The 23,520-nt window shown below is 43.9% G+C and overlaps 1 protein-coding gene across 6 annotated transcripts; it reads right to left on the minus strand.

The window, feature by feature from the left end:
* Positions 1-1,966: 1,966 nt before the first annotated feature.
* On the minus strand, positions 1,967-21,774 carry SDAD1 (SDA1 domain containing 1). 6 transcript variants are annotated; one of them, XR_007766424.1, is made up of 23 exons: positions 19,973-20,074; positions 19,707-19,811; positions 19,184-19,282; positions 18,905-19,015; positions 18,069-18,140; positions 17,877-17,977; positions 16,422-16,479; positions 15,435-15,509; positions 14,521-14,622; positions 13,965-14,034; positions 13,101-13,204; positions 12,306-12,363; positions 11,648-11,706; positions 11,192-11,268; positions 9,985-10,082; positions 9,488-9,564; positions 8,938-9,070; positions 7,262-7,359; positions 6,600-6,793; positions 5,988-6,072; positions 5,430-5,591; positions 2,777-3,075; positions 1,967-2,356 (listed from the first exon to the last, which is right to left on the minus strand). XR_007766424.1 is itself a non-coding variant. In XM_050896345.1 (23 exons), the coding sequence occupies exons 3-23, from the start codon at positions 19,719-19,721 to the stop codon at positions 3,025-3,027; spliced, it is 1,899 nt and encodes a 632-aa protein (XP_050752302.1). In that variant the 5' UTR covers positions 19,722-19,811; positions 21,341-21,467; positions 21,759-21,774; the 3' UTR covers positions 1,967-3,024. The 6 variants fall into 6 exon arrangements, 5 of the variants coding, with proteins under 5 accessions (XP_050752302.1, XP_050752303.1, XP_050752299.1 ...); XM_050896345.1 differs by lacking the exon at positions 19,973-20,074 and adding exons at positions 21,341-21,467; positions 21,759-21,774 and having other exon boundaries at positions 1,967-3,075; XM_050896346.1 differs by lacking the exon at positions 19,973-20,074 and adding exons at positions 21,341-21,467; positions 21,707-21,722 and having other exon boundaries at positions 1,967-3,075.
* Positions 21,775-23,520: the final 1,746 nt, after the last annotated feature.

A 23,520-nucleotide genomic window follows, 5' to 3' on the forward strand; every position in this document is an offset into this window, starting at 1 on the left:
CTGACCATCCATTAGCAGCCTCTCTGCGCTGTGCAAGACATCCCTGCATCCCATCCCTCACCGAATCTCATCAGCTTCTGCACGTCCCCAAAGAAGCCTGCACAACCAGAGCAAAACGTTCAGCACAGGCTTCCTACTTGTGAGATTTTTTTATTCCTGCCAGGGATCTCCCCAGTCCATCCTCTGACGGGTTCCTAACTGTATGAATAATGCAATAATACCGAGTAAACACTCAAAAAAAAAACCCCGAATTTTTGAGTTCAGATAGTTCAGCAGCCGTGCGGCATCACTTCGCCCTCTTCGTTCAGGCCCCGCAGCAGCGGGTCTGGCGGCGGGGACAAGGGCTCCACGGCGCTGGGGAGAAGTGAAAACCGGGCCCTGGCCGGGTCCCGCTCCCGGCACGGCCGCGGGCAGAGCAGCGGGGACCGGGGCTGCCCCTCACGCCGCTCCACCGGGGAGGAAGGCCTGTCTGACAGACCAGCGGGCACGGTGCTGCTCCCTCCACCCCAGCCGCGGCCATTTCACTCACCCCCCACAACCCCCCCACCCCCCCGGGCTGCCCCGTCCCGAGGAGGGGACTGCCAAGCCCCACCGCCGCCCCACACTCACTCGATGACCCATGCGACGGCGGCGCGCAGGAAAGCGGGATCGAAGTGCCGCAGCACCGGCAGCCACCGCTCCTCGGCAGGGCTGTCCAGGCTCACGTTACACAGCAACGGAGTCGACGCGGGGGGAGCCGGGGCCGCCGCTACCGCCCCGCACAGCAGCACCAGCAGCCCCCACAGCCGGGACCCCGGCGACGCTGCCCGCCCCATGGCGCTGAACACCGCCGCTACCGGGGCACCTCGTCCCCAGCCCTGCCCGCAGCGGTAGCGGCCACCCCCGGCGGCCAGGGGCGGCCCAAGGGGAAGGGCCGGGACATGGCGGAGGCCCAGGGCGCTACGGAAGGGGACCGCCCTCCTCGCGCGCCCGCCCCGAGGCGTAACGGCCGTCCGCGCGCGGCGTAACGGTCGCCTTCCACCCCGCGCCGGGGGAACGGCGTCGCCTCGCCTCAGAGAAAGCGGCTCGGCCGGCAGCGGTCCCGCCTCGCTCCCGGCGTACGGCCGCCCCGCTTCCTCGCCCAGATGGCGAACGGCCGGCATCCCCCTCACAGCCCGCCTCTCACCGTGACAGCCGCGGAGCCCGCCCCCAGCACCACCCACACGGGCCAACGCCTCCAGCGGTCAGTTCAGTAGGGACCAGAGGTAGGTAAATGAAGAGTGTGATGAAAATACAACCAAAAAAAAAGGGTTAAGGTCTGTGTTTCGTTTCCCCTGTGCTTCTGTTCGTCAAATACTTTAGACAAGGCAATCCAATACTCTAATTTTTAGAAACAGCCACACGCTTGGCAGCGACGGGGCATAGCGCTCAGCTTGCTAGACCACACTGCAAGGCTGTAAAGAAGAGGGAAAAGAGAAGAGACTAACACTTGTCCTAAACTCAGACGACAAAAAAATAATTGCCTCTTCTTTTCAGCCTCAGAAGTCATTAGTTTTTGGACACATGCACATAAAGGAAAACTGGGCTCAGTTGTTCAGGGGAAAAAAAAAAAGGAAACAGTGAAAAGGGGTTTTATCTAAGTGCATATTGTACTCCCCATCTCCTCCCCTTACTGTGGTCTCTTCAGCCCCTGCTCCACACTCCATCCCCATACCACTACAGCTCCTCCGCATCCATTCACCTCTCCAGCTCCCAACTACACATCCTCCACCTGGCCAGCTCATTGCTGTCATTCCCAAGTAGCAATCCCTGCCTTTCCCTCAGCAGGAGCATTGTATTTGAAAGTAACATTCAAAGGTGTAGGAAGTTTCTACTTTGTTCTTCTCTCCTATCACCCCAAAGCCTCTCTAAGCTTATTTTGCTTTAGGAAGCAAGATGTGACAACAAAACAAACAAAAATACACAAACAAGACAAATAATAGGAATTCAAGTGAATACAATTGTATATTCAACATAACAAACATAGCTAAGCAGAGTCAATTCCCATGTGGGATATAAACATTAACCTGGTTTCCCAAGAAGAAAGGAAAACCACACCCCACCAAATGCTTTCCCATTATACTCTGCATGTGGCACCTGTTTCTGCCCCACAAGGAAATCCATTTCAAACAGAATCTGACCAAGGGTGGTATAACTAACTCCCTCAAGTTTCCATTAAAACAGGTGGCTGGGTAAGGTACAAGGAACCCATTAATGGTCCCAGCAGAGGTCAAGGCTGAAGCAACAGTTCAACCTCTGAAATAAAGAGTCCACAGATCCACGTTATTCTCATGTATGCTTCAAAAATCAGACACCAGCAAGTCCACCACAAGATGCACTGATACAGGAAAATAAGATTCTTTAGTTCTCCTGCATGCGATGCTACCTTTCTATTTAAATGGCAACATGAAAACTGTCTCCCATATACTCATTGTTTTCTTCATAAACCTTAACGAAACTGTTCTTCCCCCTAACTGTTCACTTGAACTTACCTGTATTACAAGGACTTGGTTTTATTATTATTAAATGGGTAAAAACCAGCCACTGAGAAAATGGCTTACTCTGTAAAATCACATCCATAAGACAGGCACAGGCATTATATACACACACTTTATAGACTGAGCCAGAAGATTCTTTCTCTTTCCAATTACCTATTCATTAATTGCTTCAAGTAAAATATTTTTACAATAAGGTTGTATGTTTTAATACTTACACATAGAAAACCAGCTGTAAGTTATATTCAATAAAAGATAATTACCTTCTTCCCTACAATGCTTTAAAAAAAAAAATCAAAATCCTGCAAGGATTAAGGCCTCTTCCATCTGTCCTATAGTTCCAATATCCAACAGCTTGGAAGTGTTCAATTTGTAATTCTGAGCAGAATAGAAATAAATCCATAAGGCATTTCAGTCTCTTTTTTCCTTTGGGGTGGTGGTGGGTGGAAATAAGCATTTCTAGGGCTATTTCTTCAAAGGTGATTAAGTACTCCTCTCCATTACTGGTTTGTTATTTCAGCAGCCGTTTTCTCTTTTTCAGAAGTGCGTCACGAAGAGCCAGCTAAATATGAAACAAGAGTGGAATATTCAGGTAAGGAGAATATTAAGGAGACAACAACACTATCACATCAACAACCCTCTTTAATTTCTTCAGCCTCACAGAAAAACACTAATAGCTTATCAGCTAAAACTGGGAGCAGTAACTGGCAAATGCTAATGACTACAGTGGCAGAAATGCTGTGGTTTTTAGCTAAACTCAATAGTACAATTAAAGAAGGAGCTGGGCTTCAAAAAAAAAAAAATCAATGTTTCAGTACATCATTAGAAAATCCTATATAATCAGAAAGATTAGAGTAACATAAACTGTTCTTCCACTGACTCACATTCAATTAGAAGAGATCAAGAAGAAAACTTCAGTCCAGCCGAGAGGTAAGTAGGATTAAATGGCATTTTTTGGAAAGAGTATTACAAAGCTTCTTTTCCAGGGCAGGGGGAGATGAATGGATGCTAGAATTTTTACAAGTGCCATATCACTCTAAAGAGATTTTGTTGTGTATTTCAGACATGTTTTAGTTGGTAAGGGGATCTAGCTCTGCACTATAGACAACAATCCATTTTATTCTACCACCAAAGAGAGCAGCAGAATGCAGTATCCTACAACTACAGTACTCCAACGCACTTTTAACAATTATTTCCAAATCATGGTCAACAGAACTGATGCTGTGGCCTAACTTTAGTGAAAAAAGTATGAAAAAATTCTTCTTTCACTGTTTAGCTGTTACATTTAAACTCGAAACATTAGTCAGGAGTAAGGACTGAAACTATTCAAGATGGCTTTTTCGGACAAGTGAGCCAAGTACACGAATCATTGTAAACAGCAGCTTCCTAAAAGTGCCTGCACTGTTTGTTTGCGACATTTTTTGTGTGTTTTGAGAGCTGGGTTAATGTGGTCACCCTTATTTGGGGTGAGGCAGAATGATAGCAAATAAAAAAAACTACAGAGAATATTAGTGCAAGTCTTCCTGTTTAAGAGAAACACTTAAAACATGTTCTCTCTATTGAGTCTGTAAACAGTTTCCATCTTGCTGCTCTTAAGGCAGCAAATTGCAGACAAATATATGTTATCCTAATGATATGATCCCGGAAACAACTCACAAAGGAGGGTTTGTAAAAGAAGCATCTGAACGCACTCTAGCACAAGAGAGAACCTAGCAAGAACACACAAAAATTAACACCACACAGAAATGAGACCCCTGCATAATTGGATTATTCTAGAAGTTTTTCTTGGAACATGTTCAAAGGAGTTCAATTTTATAACACCCTGTAAAACCCTAGACCGGCCATCTGCCAGGTTAGATAAAAGGATTTTAAGGCGGAGTTGTGTTGTTAGCACAGACTTACCCTGCCAAGGTGAAACGCAGCAGGGCAAGGCAACATGCCTACACCAGTGCTCTGGCAACAGCTGCCACACACAGTTCAGGCATTATCCTCAGCTGAGGGGCATGACAGGAGCAGGCAGGCTCCCAGTACACATTCCATTCTTGCCAGCTCATCTAAACCCAGTCACCTGGGGGAGCTATGTGGGCTCCCTGCCCAATGCCTTCAGGAGCCAAGTCATCCCCTGAAGTTTCTGCCTTGCCTTTTAGATATCCCTTCAGCTACCCTTGGCACAGCTGCCTGCAGGAACACACGGCAACTGGACTGCCAAGCACAAGGTCATAGCTCATATACCCTTTCACAAGGGCCATGGCCAAGCTTATAGCTGAGGAAGCAGCAGAGGGCAGGGGCTTCACCACTGAGAGCAGCATATTGTGAAACTACTGTGGCAGACTAAACTGAAAGGATTTATTTTTTCTAAACAGTTTCAAATAGCTAATAATAGCATTTATGTCTGTGCTTTACGTACATTTGTGACAAGCTATTAGGTGACCTCAAGGCCAGGACAGACGAGTCCATAATATGACGGTTACAGGAGAAAGGTCAAACAAAGAATATGGAGAGTGAAGAAACATGCTAAAAGCTTGTCCTGAAAAACAACTCCTCCATATCAGGGAAACACTTCTTCTATCACAGGACTATAGTCAGGGTTCTAATATAATCTTCTTAAATTTATATAAAGGAAAACAAACCACATGATCATTGCCTTCCTAACCTACACATGACTTTGCAACAGGGCTTGGTCCTCGATACATATTAAAGAGAAGAGACTGACAGAAGCATTCTTCACCACCACAATCTCTGATATACGTCCTCTGGGGTAGGATTCAAGGGAAGCGACCTAGCCCACAGTCCTTTCCAGCAATTAAACCATCAAAGTAAACAGCAACGACCTAGGACACAGGGTAGACAGCACTTCACCTGCATTCTGAGTTTACTGCTCAGACTGCCCCATCTATTTTCAACATGAAATATTACCTGTTTTTCCCTGAAAGAACGCTTATTTTTTGTCCGGACACTATGGCTATATCTCATCATCATGAAGTTCTTGTGCTTTTTCTTTTCTTTGTTGGAAGAGCTGGCAAATGGGTTAATTCTTGTTTTCTTTTTCACAAATTCTTTTCGGTCTGTTTTTCCAGCCTAGAATAGACAATGTAATATAATAACATTAGGGGGTCATTTTCCTCTCCCTACAGTTAACGTCGACTGCTAAGGTGACAGGTTCTATGGCAGTAACAACAAACCCAGGTTCAGTATGACTTTCTGGGTATGTTACAGGCATTCTTCCATGCTGGCTGTATTTCTTGAGTCACAGTGAAAATTGGGTGTGTGTATTTTCATTGTCACCTGTGACCAGCAAGAGGCTGTTTATTTGTTACAGCCGAGATGCAACAGCAAAACATTTCTCAAAACGCAGATGGCAGCTGGGCACCACGTCTCACAGATGCAACCCCACCACCTCCTCCTTTTGCACGAGACAAAAACACGCACCCAAATCTAGAAAGACAGAGGATATAAAATAGCCCCGTTCCTCACCATTGCAGTTGCCAGTCTGGTCTCCTTGTCCGATTTAGGCTTCTTATGCAGATGTTCAATATCCCTGAGTGAAAGCAACTCTCCCCTACACACACAAAAATCCAACAAAAGGCTGTCACACACAAAACTTCATCTGGCAAGAAAAACAAGATGCCCTCTTGACCCTTTGTCTCTCACCCATCTCTTACACCATTGTCTTCCTATAAACTTTCACACAAGCACTTCTTGTTCTCTCTCTCAGGCTAATCCTCATGCTTGGGACAACCCTTACAAAAGTCTCCGATTACTGTTTTGCAAGTCCTGCTTTATCCACAAAGTGTAAGAAACTCTGGAGATATAACCATGCAACTACTGCTACCAAAAAACCCCCACACGCCTGTTGGTCTGAACAAGCAAAACAGTCTCATAGTTTCCATCGGCCCCTCTTCTCTTTCCTCCCAGGCATAAACAAATCTCCCGGGCCAGGATCCGTTCTAGGCTGTGTGGCTGTTTGCTACCTGTCACCAGGGGATACAGACCAACAGCAGAGCTCTGTGCCCTGCTGCAATTAAAAGCTGTATCATCACCAGATTATAGGTAAGAGAAAGCACTCATCAGTAGTCCATATCCTACCTGCCCTCCTCCTCTTCATCATCTATTTCAATATTTTTCCTCTTTGCAGCTTTGCCGGGTGCAGAATTAAGTTCTTTGGAAAGCTGGGCAAGACGTATTTTGTGGAAGTCTTCTTGAGTTAGCAGCCTGCTTGTACTGACTGCTGCAGCTTTGGCTTTTCGCTCCTCCATGGGCATGCTTTTCACCTTCTCTGCCTTTTGAAAAAAGTACAAAAGAAGAATCATCCAGAGGTTTGCAAACCATTTCTATGCCGCAGTCCGTGACCCTTGCCTCCCAAATACCTAGGTAGGGGCGATATTGTTGGGAAATGCTACAGCCAGCTCTTAGGATTCTTCGTAGTCTTATATCCAACATGTAGTATTAGAATAAAGAAGTACATCCACTCCATATTTCAGAGTGAATAAAAGCACTCATGTAAATATCATAGCTTTGAAGGAATTTAGCACTGGGACAGAACTCCCCCATCCCTCCCCCTCACCCTAACAACATGCATACTTCAGCACAGGTGCTAAATAGTACTTCAACCTCACTGATTCTGGTCAAGTTACTCCACAGCCTTGTATAGTTAGCTATGAGCAGCCACATGAAGGTACAGAGCAAGAGAATCTGGTCTGCTATTAACAACTCATTTGTATTTGGGGTAGAAGACACTTAGAACTCACTACTACTTGCTGCTCCTCATCTGAGGAATGATGCACATCAATCCATTCTCCATCTTCATTATCTTCTTCCTCACTCAGACTAGCACTTTCCCATCCATCTGCTCAGGGGAAGAAGCACACAGAGCCATTAACAGAGATTTGGCTTAACTTCTTGAGTTTGAAATAATTTAAGATTGGATTGCAAGCTCTCACTGCCTTTCATTACCTATCTGCTAACTGCATTTATGCCCAGGGACACGCTTACCAAACAGGCAAGCTGTAGGGTCTCAGCATCCCATGTCTAATACATAGACATTACAAAGACATAAGATACTTTGTACATCTGATCGCTATTGGTTAATGTCTTTTAGAAGACATCCACAGTTGAACAGACCAGCAGCTCCCATGCTTTCCCAATGGCAAGTTCAGCTACCACATTCCATCTGGCTTGCAACTGATTCAGAGCTGTGCAAAAAACCTCAGCTTTGAGCCCACCTCACGCACATTCAGTTATGGACACCAATTTTTATAGTAATAACTGCATATGGCAGCATGAGATCTTTGAAAACACACACGCATGCCCCTGCAACAGACTACTTAAAACAGCTGGTGTACTTGGTTATTACTGTGAGCTGCAGTCACTTTAATACATTTATTTATTACGAGCTTTCAACAAACCTGGAACAACGGTGATCAGAGCCTTTACAGGAAATGCACTTATGTACACCTCATTCACTCAAAACCAAGCCAACCATAGCAAGTACCCAAAGCAGCTTGCAACAAGCCAGCGTCGCAGCAAGCTGTACCGTAATGCTATGCTTTCCAAAGCTTAACCCTCATCTGAAGTTAAAGATCCTCAAAACAAAGTGCATTTGGGACGGTCTCTGAAGAAACATAGTACTTCGCAGATACTAACCCTTATTGCACTGCTCAGTAATGGTGTTCCCCACACCCCGCCATCTAAACCAAGGAGGGAAGCAATGCAATTTATAGCCAAGTTACTTTCTATATGCTATAATATACTTTCAGTATATGCATTGCTGCTCTTCACTGTTCTGCTCTTCACTGTCGTTCAAACTGACTCATGTGCTAAAGTTAACAGCTTCAGCAACTGGAGCAAAGATGACTGTTATCCTAATCGCTGCACTCACGTGCTAAGAAACATGACATATCAGGGTGTTTATTCCTCCAGTACACCTCCACTGCAATATCTCCAATGCCCTCAGGCTTGATTTGCCAAACATTTGTGGCTTAATTTTCAAGTCCCTCCCCATCTTCCCCGGCCCCGATTCAGGCAGGCGTTCCAGGTTGTGTGGAGCATTTACACAGGAAGTGAATTAAAGAAGCCACATACTATTTGAAAGTACTATTTCAGTGTTTTATAATACGCAACAAAAACTTTTCTTTAGGAAGAGCTGAACACACAAAGTTTCATAGCTGCAAAACGTGTCTCCCTCTGCTTTTCCATCCCTCAGTGTCTATCATGCAAAGCAACATACAGTAACAAACTTCACTGGATAAATTGCACTTACTCAGGGACAGCATCAGTGCTTCTTAATGGACAAATACAGACACGTGCAAGCCGTGCAGCACGTGACAGCAGCAAACGAAATGCACGAACACCAAGTTTTATGTCGAAAGAAAATCTTAGTGACAATGATACTCAAAATAGAAGTGGTAAAGAAAAAAAGGCCAACCTTCCTCTTGGGTTCCTCCCTTTTCCTTTTGACTCTCAACATCTAGTACTTCTGCTCCTGGAATATAATCTTTGGCATCCAGTTCTCCATATTCATGAATCCTGGCTTCCAACGAGGCCTCAGTAGGCTTACCCTGTAAGTTAACGAAATACATGTTAAGCAAGCTGCTATTTTAATGCCTACAAATCCATGAAAAAATCTGGGGCAAGAGGAAGGTGCGGATGGAAAAGATAAATTCTCTGCCTGATGAAATAAGAAAAGATCTTGAATTACTAAAAGGTGAACAAACTCTAGGAAGATAAGTCAAGCTTCTGTAGCATGATCCTTCTGTAGCATGATCCTTCTGTCAATGAGTTTGATAAATTTGAACTAAGGAAATCTCAAAATAAGAGCATGCCATGTCAAAAGGCAGCAAGGGAGCAGGCAGGGCAAGAAGGCAGGCGCAATTCCACCTCATTCTCAAGAGGCTATGAGACCAGTTCTCATCATCATTTTTGAGCACGTGAGCCTACGTTTACGGTGAATGCAATGCACACAAAACAACACTTACCCTGAATTTCTTCTGCAGCATCTCTGGATTCAGAGAACGGAAAAGGTGTATCAGAGTTCTTGCAGACATCATCACATCTACCCAGAAAGAGACAGAGTCAGGAGTAAGTACAGAAAAGCAGAATTCTGAGCAAACTGAAAGCCCACTCAGATAATCAGTATTTACAGCCTGCTTATGCCTTTTCTGAAGTTATAGGTCGCTCTGATTTCTCCAATGCAGGATCCAGCTCTTCCTTAGGGCTAAACCTTTATTAGCAGGCAGTTTCCCTTCTTCAGTTTTGTCAATCAGTTCCCCTGCCATTACTATCCTTGACTGTTGTCTTCTATGTATGTACACTCAAAATACAGGGAAATGCAACAGACATATTGAAAATAATACCTCTCAGGCCACATAAACAACAATTAAGACATCACTATTATGAAGGCCATAACAATGGAGGACCAGATGATACAGGAGAAAAAAAAGATTTAAAAGTCATATCCATGTAATACACTCACTTTTATTTTTATGAGTCTTGTACTGAACGAGGTCTTGGAGCAGATCTTCAGTCATGGCTAAAGGACATCTCGCAGTGATTTCTTTTATTGCATTGATCCTAAAAAAATTGGAAGTGAATTATTTTCTGAACACCACAGTCGGAGAGACTCCCACTGGCCCAGTAATAGACTGAATTATCTGGAACTTGAAGAACCTTATACAGCATTTATACAACGTTTAGTGTAACAGAGGAGAACATCACGAGGAGCTCTTTGTGCCATGGTTCTCCAAAACCCTCCATCTTTAACCCATACTCTACTCCCCAGCTATTATTTTGTCTGATCCTAGGCCTCAGGATTCTGCAACTGAAGTATGGTCCGGGCAGACAGGAAAAGCAGTCAAACAATCGCCAGGTGAAGGAAAAAAAAAAAAAAAAAAAAATCTAAGAAAAGTTCAGGAGTCAACCACGAGCAGGCTAAGGACAGTATTAACAGAAGTCTGTGGGCTCACACAAGTTCCCTTTTAAACCATCTTCATGCACACACTTAGTACGCTAAATACCTGGATTAAAACCATGCCAAGAGGAAGAGAAATAGCTCACAAAAATATTCGCAACGTGTCTACGCACAATAGTCTGCCCCTGTTGAGTACTTTGTCTTCAAGGACGGTTCAGGTCTTTCCTACATTTACTGATTGTTCTCTACTCCACGTACACCAGAGCTTTCACAAATACCTCTCTTGACGAGTCAAAGAAAGTACATTACAGTTTCACTAACAGCAACATTTAAATTTGTTGTCAGTAGTGAAATTTCATCCACAAAATCAGAGTTAAGAGTCCTGAACTATGATGCTAGCCACTCACTGAGTATATACAAATACATTAATTCACAGACAAGAGGTCTGCCCTCAAAGTATAAATAACAATATCCAGGAAGGAAGGAAAATACAAAGCCAAACAAGAAAGCAAAACACCACACCATCACGAAATCCAGAAAAGTTAAGTCACAGCACTAAGTACAGAAACCCATCATTCTGGGGAATTTAAAACACTGCCACCAAAACTAAGGAAAGTTTATGCTGAGATACTGTCCTAACTTGTTTTTATTCAAGCAGGTTCTTGAAAGCATAGTACGAATGACAGGAATAAGTTGCAGGTGGTTTAAAAAAGAAAAATATTTTTCTACATTCAGAGAGAGTTTTACAGTTTTTGTAAGATTCTGTACCCACCCTACGGTCATGACCTCCCCAGAATTCTTGTCAGTGACAAAGTTGTTGGCAATGGTCATTAACACAGACTGGATAATCTGAAAATAAGAAAAAAGGTTCAACAAACTTAATGCATATTTAATAAAATTGTGAAAATGATTACATGTTATTAATGGACAACAGAGCCCTTTTCACAGAAAGGTAGAGCTCAGGACTTCTCACTACAGCCTGCAAATATTTTCTAGACACAAATTCTCTTGCAGAAATGAAGACATCAGACATAGGTGGGGTTTTTCTCCCTTTATACAAAACAATCCCTTGGAACTTGCAGAAGTAGCCAAACTTACCGTAAACTTTTAAAGACAAAGGCTCTGACCAGATTCCCTTTTCCCCTCCCCACGAATGCTCTCAGTTATATTTCCACCGTGGCCTGCTGTCCCCTTTTTTATCACCACCGAATATAGGTGGAGTACTGACCTCGGGTGGTACTAGCTGATGTGAAGCTTGTGCAGCAAACAGAAGAATCTTTGTCACTTCTGGAAGAAAAGAACAGTGGGAAGAAGATGCCAAAGTACGTTGCTGCAGCTTACTCTGGCCAATACACGCATCCACCAAAACAGCTAACTCAGCCAGCTGCTCAGTCTAAGTCTCAAAGCCATTTCAGTCTGAAGTTATTTGGGACAACTATTTCTCCTCTCCCACCAAGCATTCAGAACTCATCTGGCCTCCACTCCTAGCAGCAGTGCAGTCCCTTAATAGCCAGTTAAGACAAAAAGAAATGCTCTAGAACTAGAGTAAAAAAAAAAAAGCAGCAAAAGGCAGCCATGCTTTGCTCAACTAGTCAGGATTTGCAAGGACCTAAGGACTCAGTAGATTCATTTTATTCCATTGCTGGAGTTTCTCAAATACCCAGGTAAGTAGCATTGAGTGCACAAAGCTTCCATAGAAGTCCAAAGCGCTTGGCACTTCTGGCAGTCAGGGCCTTTTACTTCCTTCATCCACACTCTCGGGACTACTCCTACTTCTTACTACCTACTAAGCTACTGCTACCTATTCATTTACAGCACCGCTTCTAAGAACTGACTGTACATGTGACATGATGGACCAGCAGTGTTACCTACTAGTAGCTACTTACCTCTCTGATGTGGCTGTAGGAACCTCTGAACAAAGGGGTAGAAATTAAAAAGAAAAAGCTGCAAGAAAGAAGTTGTAACAGATTAGCTTCTTGTCTTTTCACTGGAGATCACCTTCACAGGCTGACATGCTGTAAAACAATCAATGATTCTATACAGCGTGCTCTCCAAAAGCCTTGGATTTTATTGCATGACACATTCTCCTGTTTTCAGTTTGATCTATGCAGAGATGAGGAAATGACTTGTACAAAGGAAATACAAGGCTCAATCCCAAGCTCCGTGAAATCCAGAGTGGTTCCTGTTAGACTGCACAGAATTCAAATTAGGGCACTCTGCTGCACCATCCTACAGTGTGCCACTTCCCTTGGCCTCAGGGACACAACCTTCTCTCCCCAAACAGAAAGAGACTCCAGTAATTTTGATCACACTTTGGCTGTACCTCAGAGAGTGCTGTTCATGAGCAATTGCTGGACTCCTTTGAAAAGCCCTTCTCCTTTGAAGAACCTCCCAGGAGCACGCAGGTCTTGAAAAAGACATGTTCTCCTCTATTTGTTAGAGACACCTCAGCTATTCCAAACCAACAGCTTTCTCTAGCAGAGCTCACTTCGTGCCACACAAGTCTGCTACACCACTGCGCCATTCCACGAGGCCCACTGGCAGCACCTGACCATACATCCGCACTTTTCAACATACAGAAAAATTAAACCTCATTTTCCACAGGCACAAGGCCAGAGCATGCCACCACCCAAATCAGGCTGGCTACCATCAGACCATTATAAAATTATCAGCATATATACCTCGTGTATTCCAACTAGCCTAGATATTAGGTCCATGAGCATCATCTTCACTTCAAATCGTTCCTTACAGTTCTCCAGCTGCTTCAGCAGTTTCTCTGCAAAATCTAGAAGAAGCAATAATGGATTTGTGGTAAACTTAAAGAGCACAATGCAGAACTCAGCTAGGATTAGGTTAAAAAAGGCAGTCAGTTTGGTCTGGTTTTTTTAAGCCCCAGTGCCCTTGCACAGAAGAAATTAAAGGTGGCCAGAGCACTTCTCCCACTGGGTTATTTTTCTTCTCACATGCCTGGAAGGTCTGAAGCTGTGCACAGGTTCAGCAGAGAGGAAAACTAGCAGAAGTTCCACAACATCATAAGCACAGAGTCAGTATTTAAAGCTAGATTTTTTTAGATACATTTTGGGTTTATCTGAAAAACAAAATCCCCAGAAGCCCACTAGATCAGACTAAGATCAAGTCAAGTGGTATTAGACAAATATCAGACTAGTAACAGAAATGCATTTTTGACAGGAGTAAGCCAAAGAAGCTACAGTAAACTACTCCCTGTTCACCAAATTACAGCCTTCGCACATACAAGAAAGACGTAGAGAGCCATGTCCTGATCTGTAGCAACCTGAAGCAGATGACGTAATATTGCTCCTTCCTTGAATGGCTACCTACAAGTGTTCCACTACGACAAGCACAACAGGATTGATCTCACTTTTTTGAAGTGCTATGAAACTCCAGGATAAAGCATATCACAAGTATCACGTTGTCACATTCATATCTACTTGTCACTTCCATTCTCCTTGCAGAGTTGTGTCTAAGCTTCAGGGTCTGGGATTAACACCTAACTTGAAAAAAGACAAACTACAACGCATGCTTACCTTGGGGATCATGAATCAAGTGAATAGCAGAAAAGTTGAACACCTCTGGCTTGCTCTTCTTCTTCTGTTTCTGCATGGCAAAGAGAGTAAAAGAGACATATTTTTCTTTCCATGAAAAAGCTGCAAGTGTTTCAGTTTCAGGCTGCTGTTAAAAGCTGCTTTTTACCATTCTCCTCTTCAAAAAGAGGCGCTTTGATTTTAACAAGTAAACTATCACTCTTTTCAACTGCATAGGGTCTTCTGCCACCTGACCTAAGAGGCAACAGGAGCTGCATTACAAAGTCACTTATCAAGACACCGCATACTTTAAAGTAGGGGACCACACAGAGGGCACCCGGAGCAGAACTAATCCACAACTTAGACTCTAAGTATGCTGCAAAACAGCTCTCTCCCAGGCAAACATGGCATCTGCCTGGCCAATGGATGCTAGAACACTTGAGGACCCTTACCTAGAAGAGATGACAAAAGGTAGCTAAGTCGACAGGGGCAACAACAAGATTTCTGCACTTAAAGGATTAAGCTAAAATGCTGGCAAGTCAGACACCACTCTCGTCACCTTGAGAACCTTCATCGCTTTTTCCAGTTTTTTCTTGCGCTTGGTCGTTTTCTTGTTAGTCGCATAGCGCATCATCAGATCTCTGGCCGTGGGAACATCGTCCTTGAGAAAGAACACAAAGAAAACAAGACTCAGGTGACGTCAGGCTTCAAATGGGAATCACAGAAACAAAAAGTATCAATATTTTTCAGGATCATGTACTATATTTGAAAACTCTCCCTCTTCCTAAATTTCATCATACAGAAATACTAGCATTTAAAATCCCAATCGCATAAAACTAGCCACGTACGTACGTGCAAGAGAGATGACCAACACTTAACAGCACATCAACACAGCAGTTTTTACATCTGGTTAATTAGAGAGTATTGTTCAGTCACAGACAAATTATGCCATCCTGTATTAGGAGGTTCTAAACTGAAATCCTGTTAGGTTATCAGCCTTCTCAACGTCACTGAATTACGTTCGTTTGTACATAAACGGGAAGTGGAGCACAAAGGGAAAACAGAATACAAAACAGACAGCTAAAAATTAAACCAGCTTCCCATACACCAGGTGAAAGCCTCTTCCCTCAACTCTACATTACACGTCTAGCAATTCAGGTCTTCACCAACCAGACTGACCAGCCCCTGCGTAGGTCTTCAAAGTGAATTGCTTCCTTCACAAGGAGGAGAGGAAAGCAAAGGAACTCTTAGCATTAGTCTTTAGACAGACAGCAAAGGCGTCCTGCTATCAGTTGGGGCCAGCTGTCAAAAACACTGAACTTTTTTTGTGAAGCGTAGAAACATCTGGAGGGAAAAAGATGGAAAACTAAGTAACACAGAAGCGGACAGATTGGCGGAGCCAGGGTCACTAGGATGACAGACCTATTAAGAGTTTGAAGACCAGAGAGGAGAAGATTTAATCACAACACCCACCTCAGATTCTGAGTCACTGTCTTGTTTCTCATCTTCATCTTTCCCAAGAAAGAACTTCAAACTAGCAACTAATACCTGAAAAGCAAAGTAAGTTTATGTAGGACAGGACAAACCGACAAGAGTATTTACAACAGCCATACATCCACATCTTCGGTTATGCAAAGACTCTCCCTATTTTTTACAGGCATGGATAGGAAAACAAAACAAATCACAGACTGAAAGCCTCAGGTGTTTTACAGACACAGTCAGTTTTCCCTGCCCATCCTCAAGAGCCAGAGACACAGAGAGTCAAAAAGCAGCTGGGCTTCCACAATGCCTGGAGCAAGTTGAGAGACACAAATCCTCTTCCTCTCATTCTGCAAAGCAATTTCAATCTAATTGCTCCATGCCAACATTATCAGGAACTCCTGCACAACTGATACCTGAGACAGGGCTCGGAACTCCAAACTTTTATTAGTTCATATGGGTTTGTTGGTGGGGTTTTTTTGTCAGTCTTGGTTGGTTTTTATTGAATGGAACAGCTTTTGGACCTTCACAGTGCAAGAACTTACCTCAAACCATAATACAAGTTTTTAAAACCTCCAGCACTGCAGAGCTGGCACAGATGACAGAAGGCCCAAGATTGACTCAAACCCCAGGCAGGACAGCAGCCTCTCCTCACATTTAACAAATGAAAGCCTTATGGTGCTGATTCTAAGGAGGCGATATTCGGACAGTCTCTTCTGAGCAGCAGTGGAAAGTACACATACCCTCCCCACACCAGCCTGCACTTGTTAGAAGACAAGCTTCCAATTCTGCTGCTCTGTACGTAAGAACCAAATGCCGCCTCCTCCCACAACACAAGCGGCATTTTGAAAATAAAACAACTGGAAGACAAATCATCAGTGAAGCTTGTTAGCAATTACAGTACCAAAATAAAACGTTGCCTCCACAGGAAAAACACAGCTTAGGTAACATCCAGTTTCATCAAGTGATTTCTGTTCTCACCTTTGTCACTTTGGAAAAGCAGGCAGTTGTAATGACATTTACTGTTTTGGCATCATTCCTGGAATAAAGCAATACATTAACTTTTACTTTAAGTGTAGCAATTTCAAGTCATTCTCAGAAAATTAAGTCTCATGACATGCGACTCCTAACAATCAGGAAGCTTCATTAGAATCACGTCCCTCAGTGCTTCAAGTAGATTGCAAACAAAGAAGTTAAGCTTCTGTCATTTTCTTTTATTCTTCTAACATAGCAGTAGCTTCATCTAAATAAACAGACACACTTACATTCCATCTAGTTCACACTGTGACTGAAGGGACAGAAAGAAGAATCTCCAGTAAAATAATTGAAGACAGATTACCACTTTTTCCACTGATAAAAAGAAAATAAACTCCCTGACAAGTTAAAAAAAAAAAAAATCAGTGCAGAATTCTAACTTTTAATTAGAAAAATCGACTGGATAGTTGAGATAAACTATGCTCTAAAAATAAAGATCTATAAAAAATAAAGCTGCTGGAATTAATTTGACTTTATACCAAGTCTCACATACTTACAAACCTACTTACTAAAACTGCAGAAGTCTTTACCTTTCAGCAACACTATTTTTCAGCAGTCCCTGTTTCTCTCCCCTGTCATAATCTATTGTCATCTATTTTGGAGATACACAAGCAGCAAACTCACTGCTCACCGGTGGTATCACTTGTTGCATTTGTATCTCTCTACACAGTTCATTTCTGTGCAAGAACCAAGAGCGGCAAAGGAGTTAAACTGAAGGGACTAAAAGTCTTTAATGTGTTTTTACAGTCAAGAAGCAAGCGGGAGCGAATAGACTACCATCTTCTCACGCAATTTACTGCTGGGTAACATCTGCTCTGGCATTTTGTAACACAACAGAAGAATTCAGCAACATATTAGGTACAAGACAGCAACTCAGTGTGCTTTTACTCCTTTCAATGCTTATCTACGTAACAATTTTTCAGGCTGCTATCTACTAAAAATAGGAGCTATGTTACAGCTTCACAAAAAACCCCAAAACTCAAAGCATCCATTAGATCAGTCTTCTAGAATGAACTTACAGGCTTAGGAGAACAAGAAAAAAAAAAACCCAAAATTCCTCTTCCACTGTACGTGACAAGCTGTATGGCAATATTAGCAGCTTTTATGTGCAAAAGCTCAAAAAAGCAAGCTGCACACAGCTTCTGTTCCAAATGCAATACATACAATTTACATACCATTTTCAACTAAAACGTCAAAGATTCAACCTAAATAACTCTGCGACTTCATGCACGACAGTATTTCTTCCCAGCTAAACTACATGCCATAAAAATACAGCCCCACTGGAAAGCAAAGAAGATAAATATATTTAAGTCACAGCCCCCCAGCATTACATTTTGCACTACGTGCCACGACAGCTGCCCCACGATAAACGGGAGATCAATATGAGCCCGCCAGACCTACCAAATATTCCTTCTGTAAAGTTCAATCATCACGTCCAGAGAGATCTTGGCAGCAGTGGGATTGCTGTCTCTCAACATAGTGTACATGAAGTTCTGCAGAGTCTAAGCAAAAAGTTTGGAAACTTTATTATTAGAAGTCTCTCACAATATCAAGAGGTTAAATTGAAGCATATCCGAAAGCTAAAATACTTACTGTGTTTACTTTATTGTTTTTGTGCTTAGCATTGACATTCTTGATGTCTGACACGATGTGAGTATACAAAGTCTGTAAATGGAGAGGTAATAGGGAGTAACCTATGCAAGCCATGCAGAGAACAACGCAGATACATTACTCTTCCCCCAAATGTCTCTTACTAAAATGAGGGACCAAACTGATCACCACTGAGAATATTATTTTCTCTTTTAAGTTACAGTTGGAAACACAACAAGAAGTTATCCTGTAAAGTCTCACGTATGCTTTATTTTTATGTATTTGAAAAGCATACTTAATTCACAGTACAGTAAGGCACGCAAATGAACAGCATGAAGCATTGCTTAAAAAAACCCCACCTCTGCTTCATTCAGGCATGTTCTGATGGCCAGTTTAGTAATTCCGGTGGCAGAAAGCAAGTATTTTCACTTGTATGGCAGAAAACCTGAAATACAGCTTTAACTAGCAGCTGGTTTGCTTTTAGTTGTTTTACTCAGAAGTTCTCACCAAGAATTCAGTAAGGCCTGCTCTGACAGCAGCGTGTTTATGGTTTTCACCTGCAGACACATCCAAGCTGCTCAATTCCCAACACAGGACAGGCCTACAGCCTGCAACAGCACAGTAAAGATGTTTACAGCAGCATGCTTCATTACTCATCAAACATACAGATCAAGTCTTGCCTCTGGCACTGTCAATTGCTGAAAAAGCAGAGCTATTTTAACCTTTCTTCTTTTGTAACCAAGGAAAAGAGAGCAGCTGCCTGCCAGCACTGCATTACTTCTGGCCAGTTGGTCAAAACGCACTGGAAATCAAGACCGGTTTTTGCAAGCACGGCTTACTTGGCGTAGAAGCTTATCGTGACAGCGCAGCAGTTGAAAGAAGAGCTCCAGCAAACTCGTTGGATTTATTAGATTCTTGTTTCTTAACAAGATCAAAGCCTTACAGAATGTCTGTAAGAGAGAAACAGGGCATCAGAACCAAAATTTCATACTACTCTCCAGTTTCCATCCTTATTAAGAAACTAAAAAGCAAACCCTAAGCTCTCATCTCCCACGTAAAGGGCCTGTTTTAACCACAGGACGCGGCCTGCCCAAAACGCCTTTCGGTGCGGCTCTTACCATGCGCAGGTCTGCGTCCAGGACCGTATGGTGGTAGGAGAGCAGCTCCTTCAGCTGCTGGGGAAAGTTGGCCATGTGTTCTGGGTAGCAGTGGGCAACCTGGGTAGAGACAGACCCAGCTGAACTGCCTGCTGGAAACCTTGGGTTACCTCACAACCCTGGGAAGGTGTGAGACACTGTCAGCAACCAACAAAATTATAACTGTTTGTATAATAACAATTTAATATACGCAAAACTAAGTTCTTCTCAATGCCCAGATGTAAGAGATATGGTGCAATTAAAAAATCCTTTTAAAAAATTATACCAAATGCTCAAAAGAAAACTTGTGTTCCTGGAAACGGAGAACACTGCTGCAGAAACCTCGGTCAACGTGCAGCCTTACGGCAACTCCGTCAGGGCTATAACAGCAAAACTCGGTGAAACGCAACCCGCCACAGCCGTTGCGCTCAGGGCAGAGACAGCGCGGCTGGTGAAGGGCTCAAGGCCGGCACCAAAGTTATCCTTCAGAAGAGCAGCGCCTTACCTGAGCCAGGAACATCACCAGTTCGGCCAGCTCCTTACTGGGCTTGTCCGGTTGGAAGGTGAAAATCTCCACGTGGGACTGGTAGTGGTGGTACTGCTGGAGGAACTGAGCACACACAGGGGGCGGCGGCTGCTGAGCGGGACGAGCAACACCCGTCCGTCCGTCCCCCAGCCCATCTCACCTTCCCTAAGCGTCCCCCGGCCACCTCGCCCCCACCCCGGTACCATCCCTTGCTGCCTCCCCGTCCGGGCCCCCCGGCTCCGTACCTCTTCGGTGTAAGAGGTTGGGTCCCGCTTGATGAGGTTCTGCAGCTGAGGCAGGTTGCTGGGCAGCTTGTTACCCTGGCGGCCCGACATGGCGGCCCCCGAACCGGACCCGGCACCGCCGCACCCGCCCCGCCGAACCGCCGCCTCCCGGAACACGTGAGCTACCAGCTGGGCGCCGCCATCTTGGCCCGCCCCCTCCGACCACGGCCGCCGCCAAGTGACAAACTTCTGCGAGAGGCACGTCCTCCCCACAGCCCCCCCTGCCGTCTGCTGGCCGCGCCTCTCTTACTTGCTGTCGCAAGGGGCGAGTAGCCAGGCAAGCAGGTTCTTGCTGGCCTCTCTTCCTCCCCACTGACAAAGGCTTTGGGCAACCCTGTCAAAGTTAAACGCTATACGAGTCAAATTTAGTCAACATAGCTTCCTCCTCTGCAGTTTTCCGATTGGTTTCTCCCCCTCACTTGCCTCACATCACTCCAGCTCAGTGATGCCGGCTGGATCACATATCCTAATTCGGCAGAGAAAAAAAAATCACCTTTTAAACCCTAAGTGCTGCCAGCAGCGCAGCAACACTGCTGAGGAATTGAATGTGGCCCTTAACAGTTATGTTGCTCATGACAGGTGCCACAAATATACATTATAGACAAGCTGCCAAGACCTAAACACGCAAGGCGAAGAACACCCTCAGCACTGCTTCCCCGCTCCAGCACTTTAAAACAACGCGGTGTTTTCACTCATGCAGCCGTGAGCAGCCTGCACGAGGACCACGAAGCATGGTCTATCCCCTGCACCCAGTGCTACGTCCAGGGCAATGGATACATCCACAGCCTGGGTAGATTTGCACTTGTACTATGATTTCCAGCTGGAGCACCCAGGGCTGTTGCAGCCTAGAGTAGATCTTCGGGACATAAAGACAAAGTGAACTCTTCAAGTAAGCCCAGACTAATAAGAAAGTAACTTAAAAAAAAAAAAAAAGCCTTACCTGTTTATGAAAAAAGCCTTCAGTAGGGCTTTTACCTGCCTAGAATTGGTGTTCAAAAGCATCTTTTCTATGCTGTTTGCTACGTTGTTGCACTAAAATGATCAAACCACAGAAAGTAAGTCCTATGCTAGGTATCAGCAGGTCATATTCAGCATATCAATGATTTTACATGGAGCCTTGGGGCTCCAACTCTGTAACAAGTTCCCTGACTACAGAATACCTATTTAATGACAAAACTTGAAGTCCTGTTAATGCTTTATCAGTCCTAGCACAGCTAAACCCCAGTAGCTTTCAAAGCCCAGCCTTTGGAGGTTTTTTTCTAAACCAAATACCATGTTCAACACTTCCTATGCAATTTATGCAGTTGAAGAAGTAATGTCTGTACTCACATCATCTCAATACGTTCACAGGTAGTGCTGTTGAGAAACAGGCCAATTTTTTATAAAAACTTCAACCAGACAAAGTTAGAACCTTTCTGGATGCAGAGGCACTCTCCTCCCTGGGAATACAAGTTCCCTAGAAAAAAGAAATCCCAGAGACCTTATCTTGTTCCAGAAAACAGCGGTAGTTCAAACACACACCTTGCTCCATATTCATGACTGATGAGGCAGATGCCCTGCCTTTTCACCAGGTGCCTAGATACACACAGGAAATAACTTGACAAACACAATACTTCCTTTAAACTTAAGTTATGCTTTAAAATTATAGCTCCTTTGTCAGACAAACTAGTTTTAAAAAAAAATATCTCACCCTACCATCAGCTCTACATTCCCCTGTCGTCTTACAGAAACAATTGCTTCTACTTACACTCACAGCCTGGCCAAGCAATCAAGTTCTATATGGGGGAGCAGGTAGGATGGGGAACTAATAACAGCCAATAAATGGGGGTGAGGAGGTAAGTACCTCGTTAACCTGATTTCTTGCCCTAGGAATTGTTACATGAAACCACAGCTGTAGACCCAGTAGTGACGTGTTAATTCTTCATTTATGTGTCTGTCTTCAACCAAATTTTACAGCTCTGTAAAGCATCATAAGTAAATACATATCAGCCTTGATCAGTGCTACAAATCCATTAAATTCTCTTCTCTTACCTTGAATTACAGTGAAGATCACAAGCACGGAGCAGAAAACAAGAACAAATATTTTATTTATGATGGTCAGAATAAAAGGTTTTCTGTAGTATTCTTGAAGACCTCCCAGAGTCAGGAAAAAACCTATGGAGATATTTCCCAGCGTATACTTATACTCCAAGATTTTTTCTCTACTCCATACGTATTCATCTGGGGTAACATACTACCAGCCAAACAGAGTAGGGACTTCGCAGTCTGCGGAGAAATCCAGGAGGCACCTGACCTCATGATTCCCTTTTCAATGAAGCTGCTCACTTGTCACTAAAAAAACAAGCAAACAAACAAAACCTAAACAAAACCAAAAACCACCAGGCTTAAGTTTCCCTTTCCATACTGCTTAGGAAGGGACCAATTCACATTGCCTGCTCAGGCAGTGAGCAGAGCTGTGCAGAAGGATTCAGGGAAGAAATTAGCTGGAAGGCAATATTGCAAGTAAATCCCCAAATAATCACTGCCAGGGGAAGAGGAGCAAAAAGAAACAAGAACTGTTTAGCGAGCTCTTCTCCTGTAGGTTTGAGTACTTGCTTTCATTTGGTGTTGAAATATACTGAAGATTAAGAATCAAAGTATGTTTAAGTACTAAGCATGTACACGCGCCGTCCACGCTCACTGCTAACAATTCACCTATGGTTTAAACGCCAAGACAGGGTCTCACTCATCCATAGGGTGCGTGACGAGACGAGCCATCCTTGGGCAGCGGGCTGCCGGGCGAAGAGATTCACCCAGCCGTTGGGAAGAGCCACTACCTCTTCTCCTGAAGCAACGGCCTAACAAAACTGGCACGGGGTTGCTGTGAAAGCAGAAAGTGTTGCTAGCTCTCTAAGAAAGCTGGCTTTTAAAGGCTTTTCTAGGGATACACTTGCTCCACTTCACTGACAGTAGGCTAAATAAAACTGAAAATGTGTCATGTGCATGCCAGGAATATGAATAAAACGATGCCTGACACTAGTATTACTATTCCTACTCCTGAGCAGCGCTAAGTTACTCAAGAGAAGGCTTCTTGATCCTGGTAAAACTTATCACACTTATAATGGAAATGATTTTAATTGATATAAAATACTTTGCATCAAGCTCCAATAAGCTACTTAAGTACATACCTGTTTCAAGGCAATGAACAGTTGCACTGACCATATCTCTGCCCCAGGGGAAGCAACAGGGGTGCTCTCGCTAACCCCTTGACAGGAGGAGGCAACTCTCCTCTTCCATGAACCCCCTTGACAGGATAAAACCGGACAGAGGCGGTTAACAGATCAGTGCCGCACAGCCTCCACAACACAGTGAGGGATTTAGCTTGTTTCACAAAAGCACCGTGAAACTTGCCTGCCATCTTCCTTTCCATCAGGAGGGGTTAGTTCTCATTCGCCCTGGTGCGATAAGCGATGAGGGCATTGCCAAACCTGGCTGTACAGACAGCCTGAAACAATAGGTGAGGCACATGA

This window comes from Gymnogyps californianus, chromosome 4 (assembly GCF_018139145.2).
Source record: "Gymnogyps californianus isolate 813 chromosome 4, ASM1813914v2, whole genome shotgun sequence".
In the NCBI taxonomy this organism is placed as follows: domain Eukaryota; kingdom Metazoa; phylum Chordata; class Aves; order Accipitriformes; family Cathartidae; genus Gymnogyps; species Gymnogyps californianus.

What these genes read in the sequence shown, in the direction of transcription:
- SDAD1 (XM_050896342.1), bottom strand. Translation starts at nt 20,062, where the DNA reads ATGTCGGGCCGCCAGGGTAACAAGCTGCCCAGCAACCTGCCTCAGCTG. An exon ending in AAGCGATGAAGGTTCTCAAG is followed by an intron (nt 14,035 to 14,520) that starts GTGACGAGAGTG and finishes TTTGCCATGCAG; the next exon opens with AAACAGAAGAAGAAGAGCAA. An exon ending in ATCAGCTAGTACCACCCGAG is followed by an intron (nt 11,269 to 11,647) that starts GTCAGTACTCCA and finishes TCTTATTTTCAG; the next exon opens with ATTATCCAGTCTGTGTTAAT.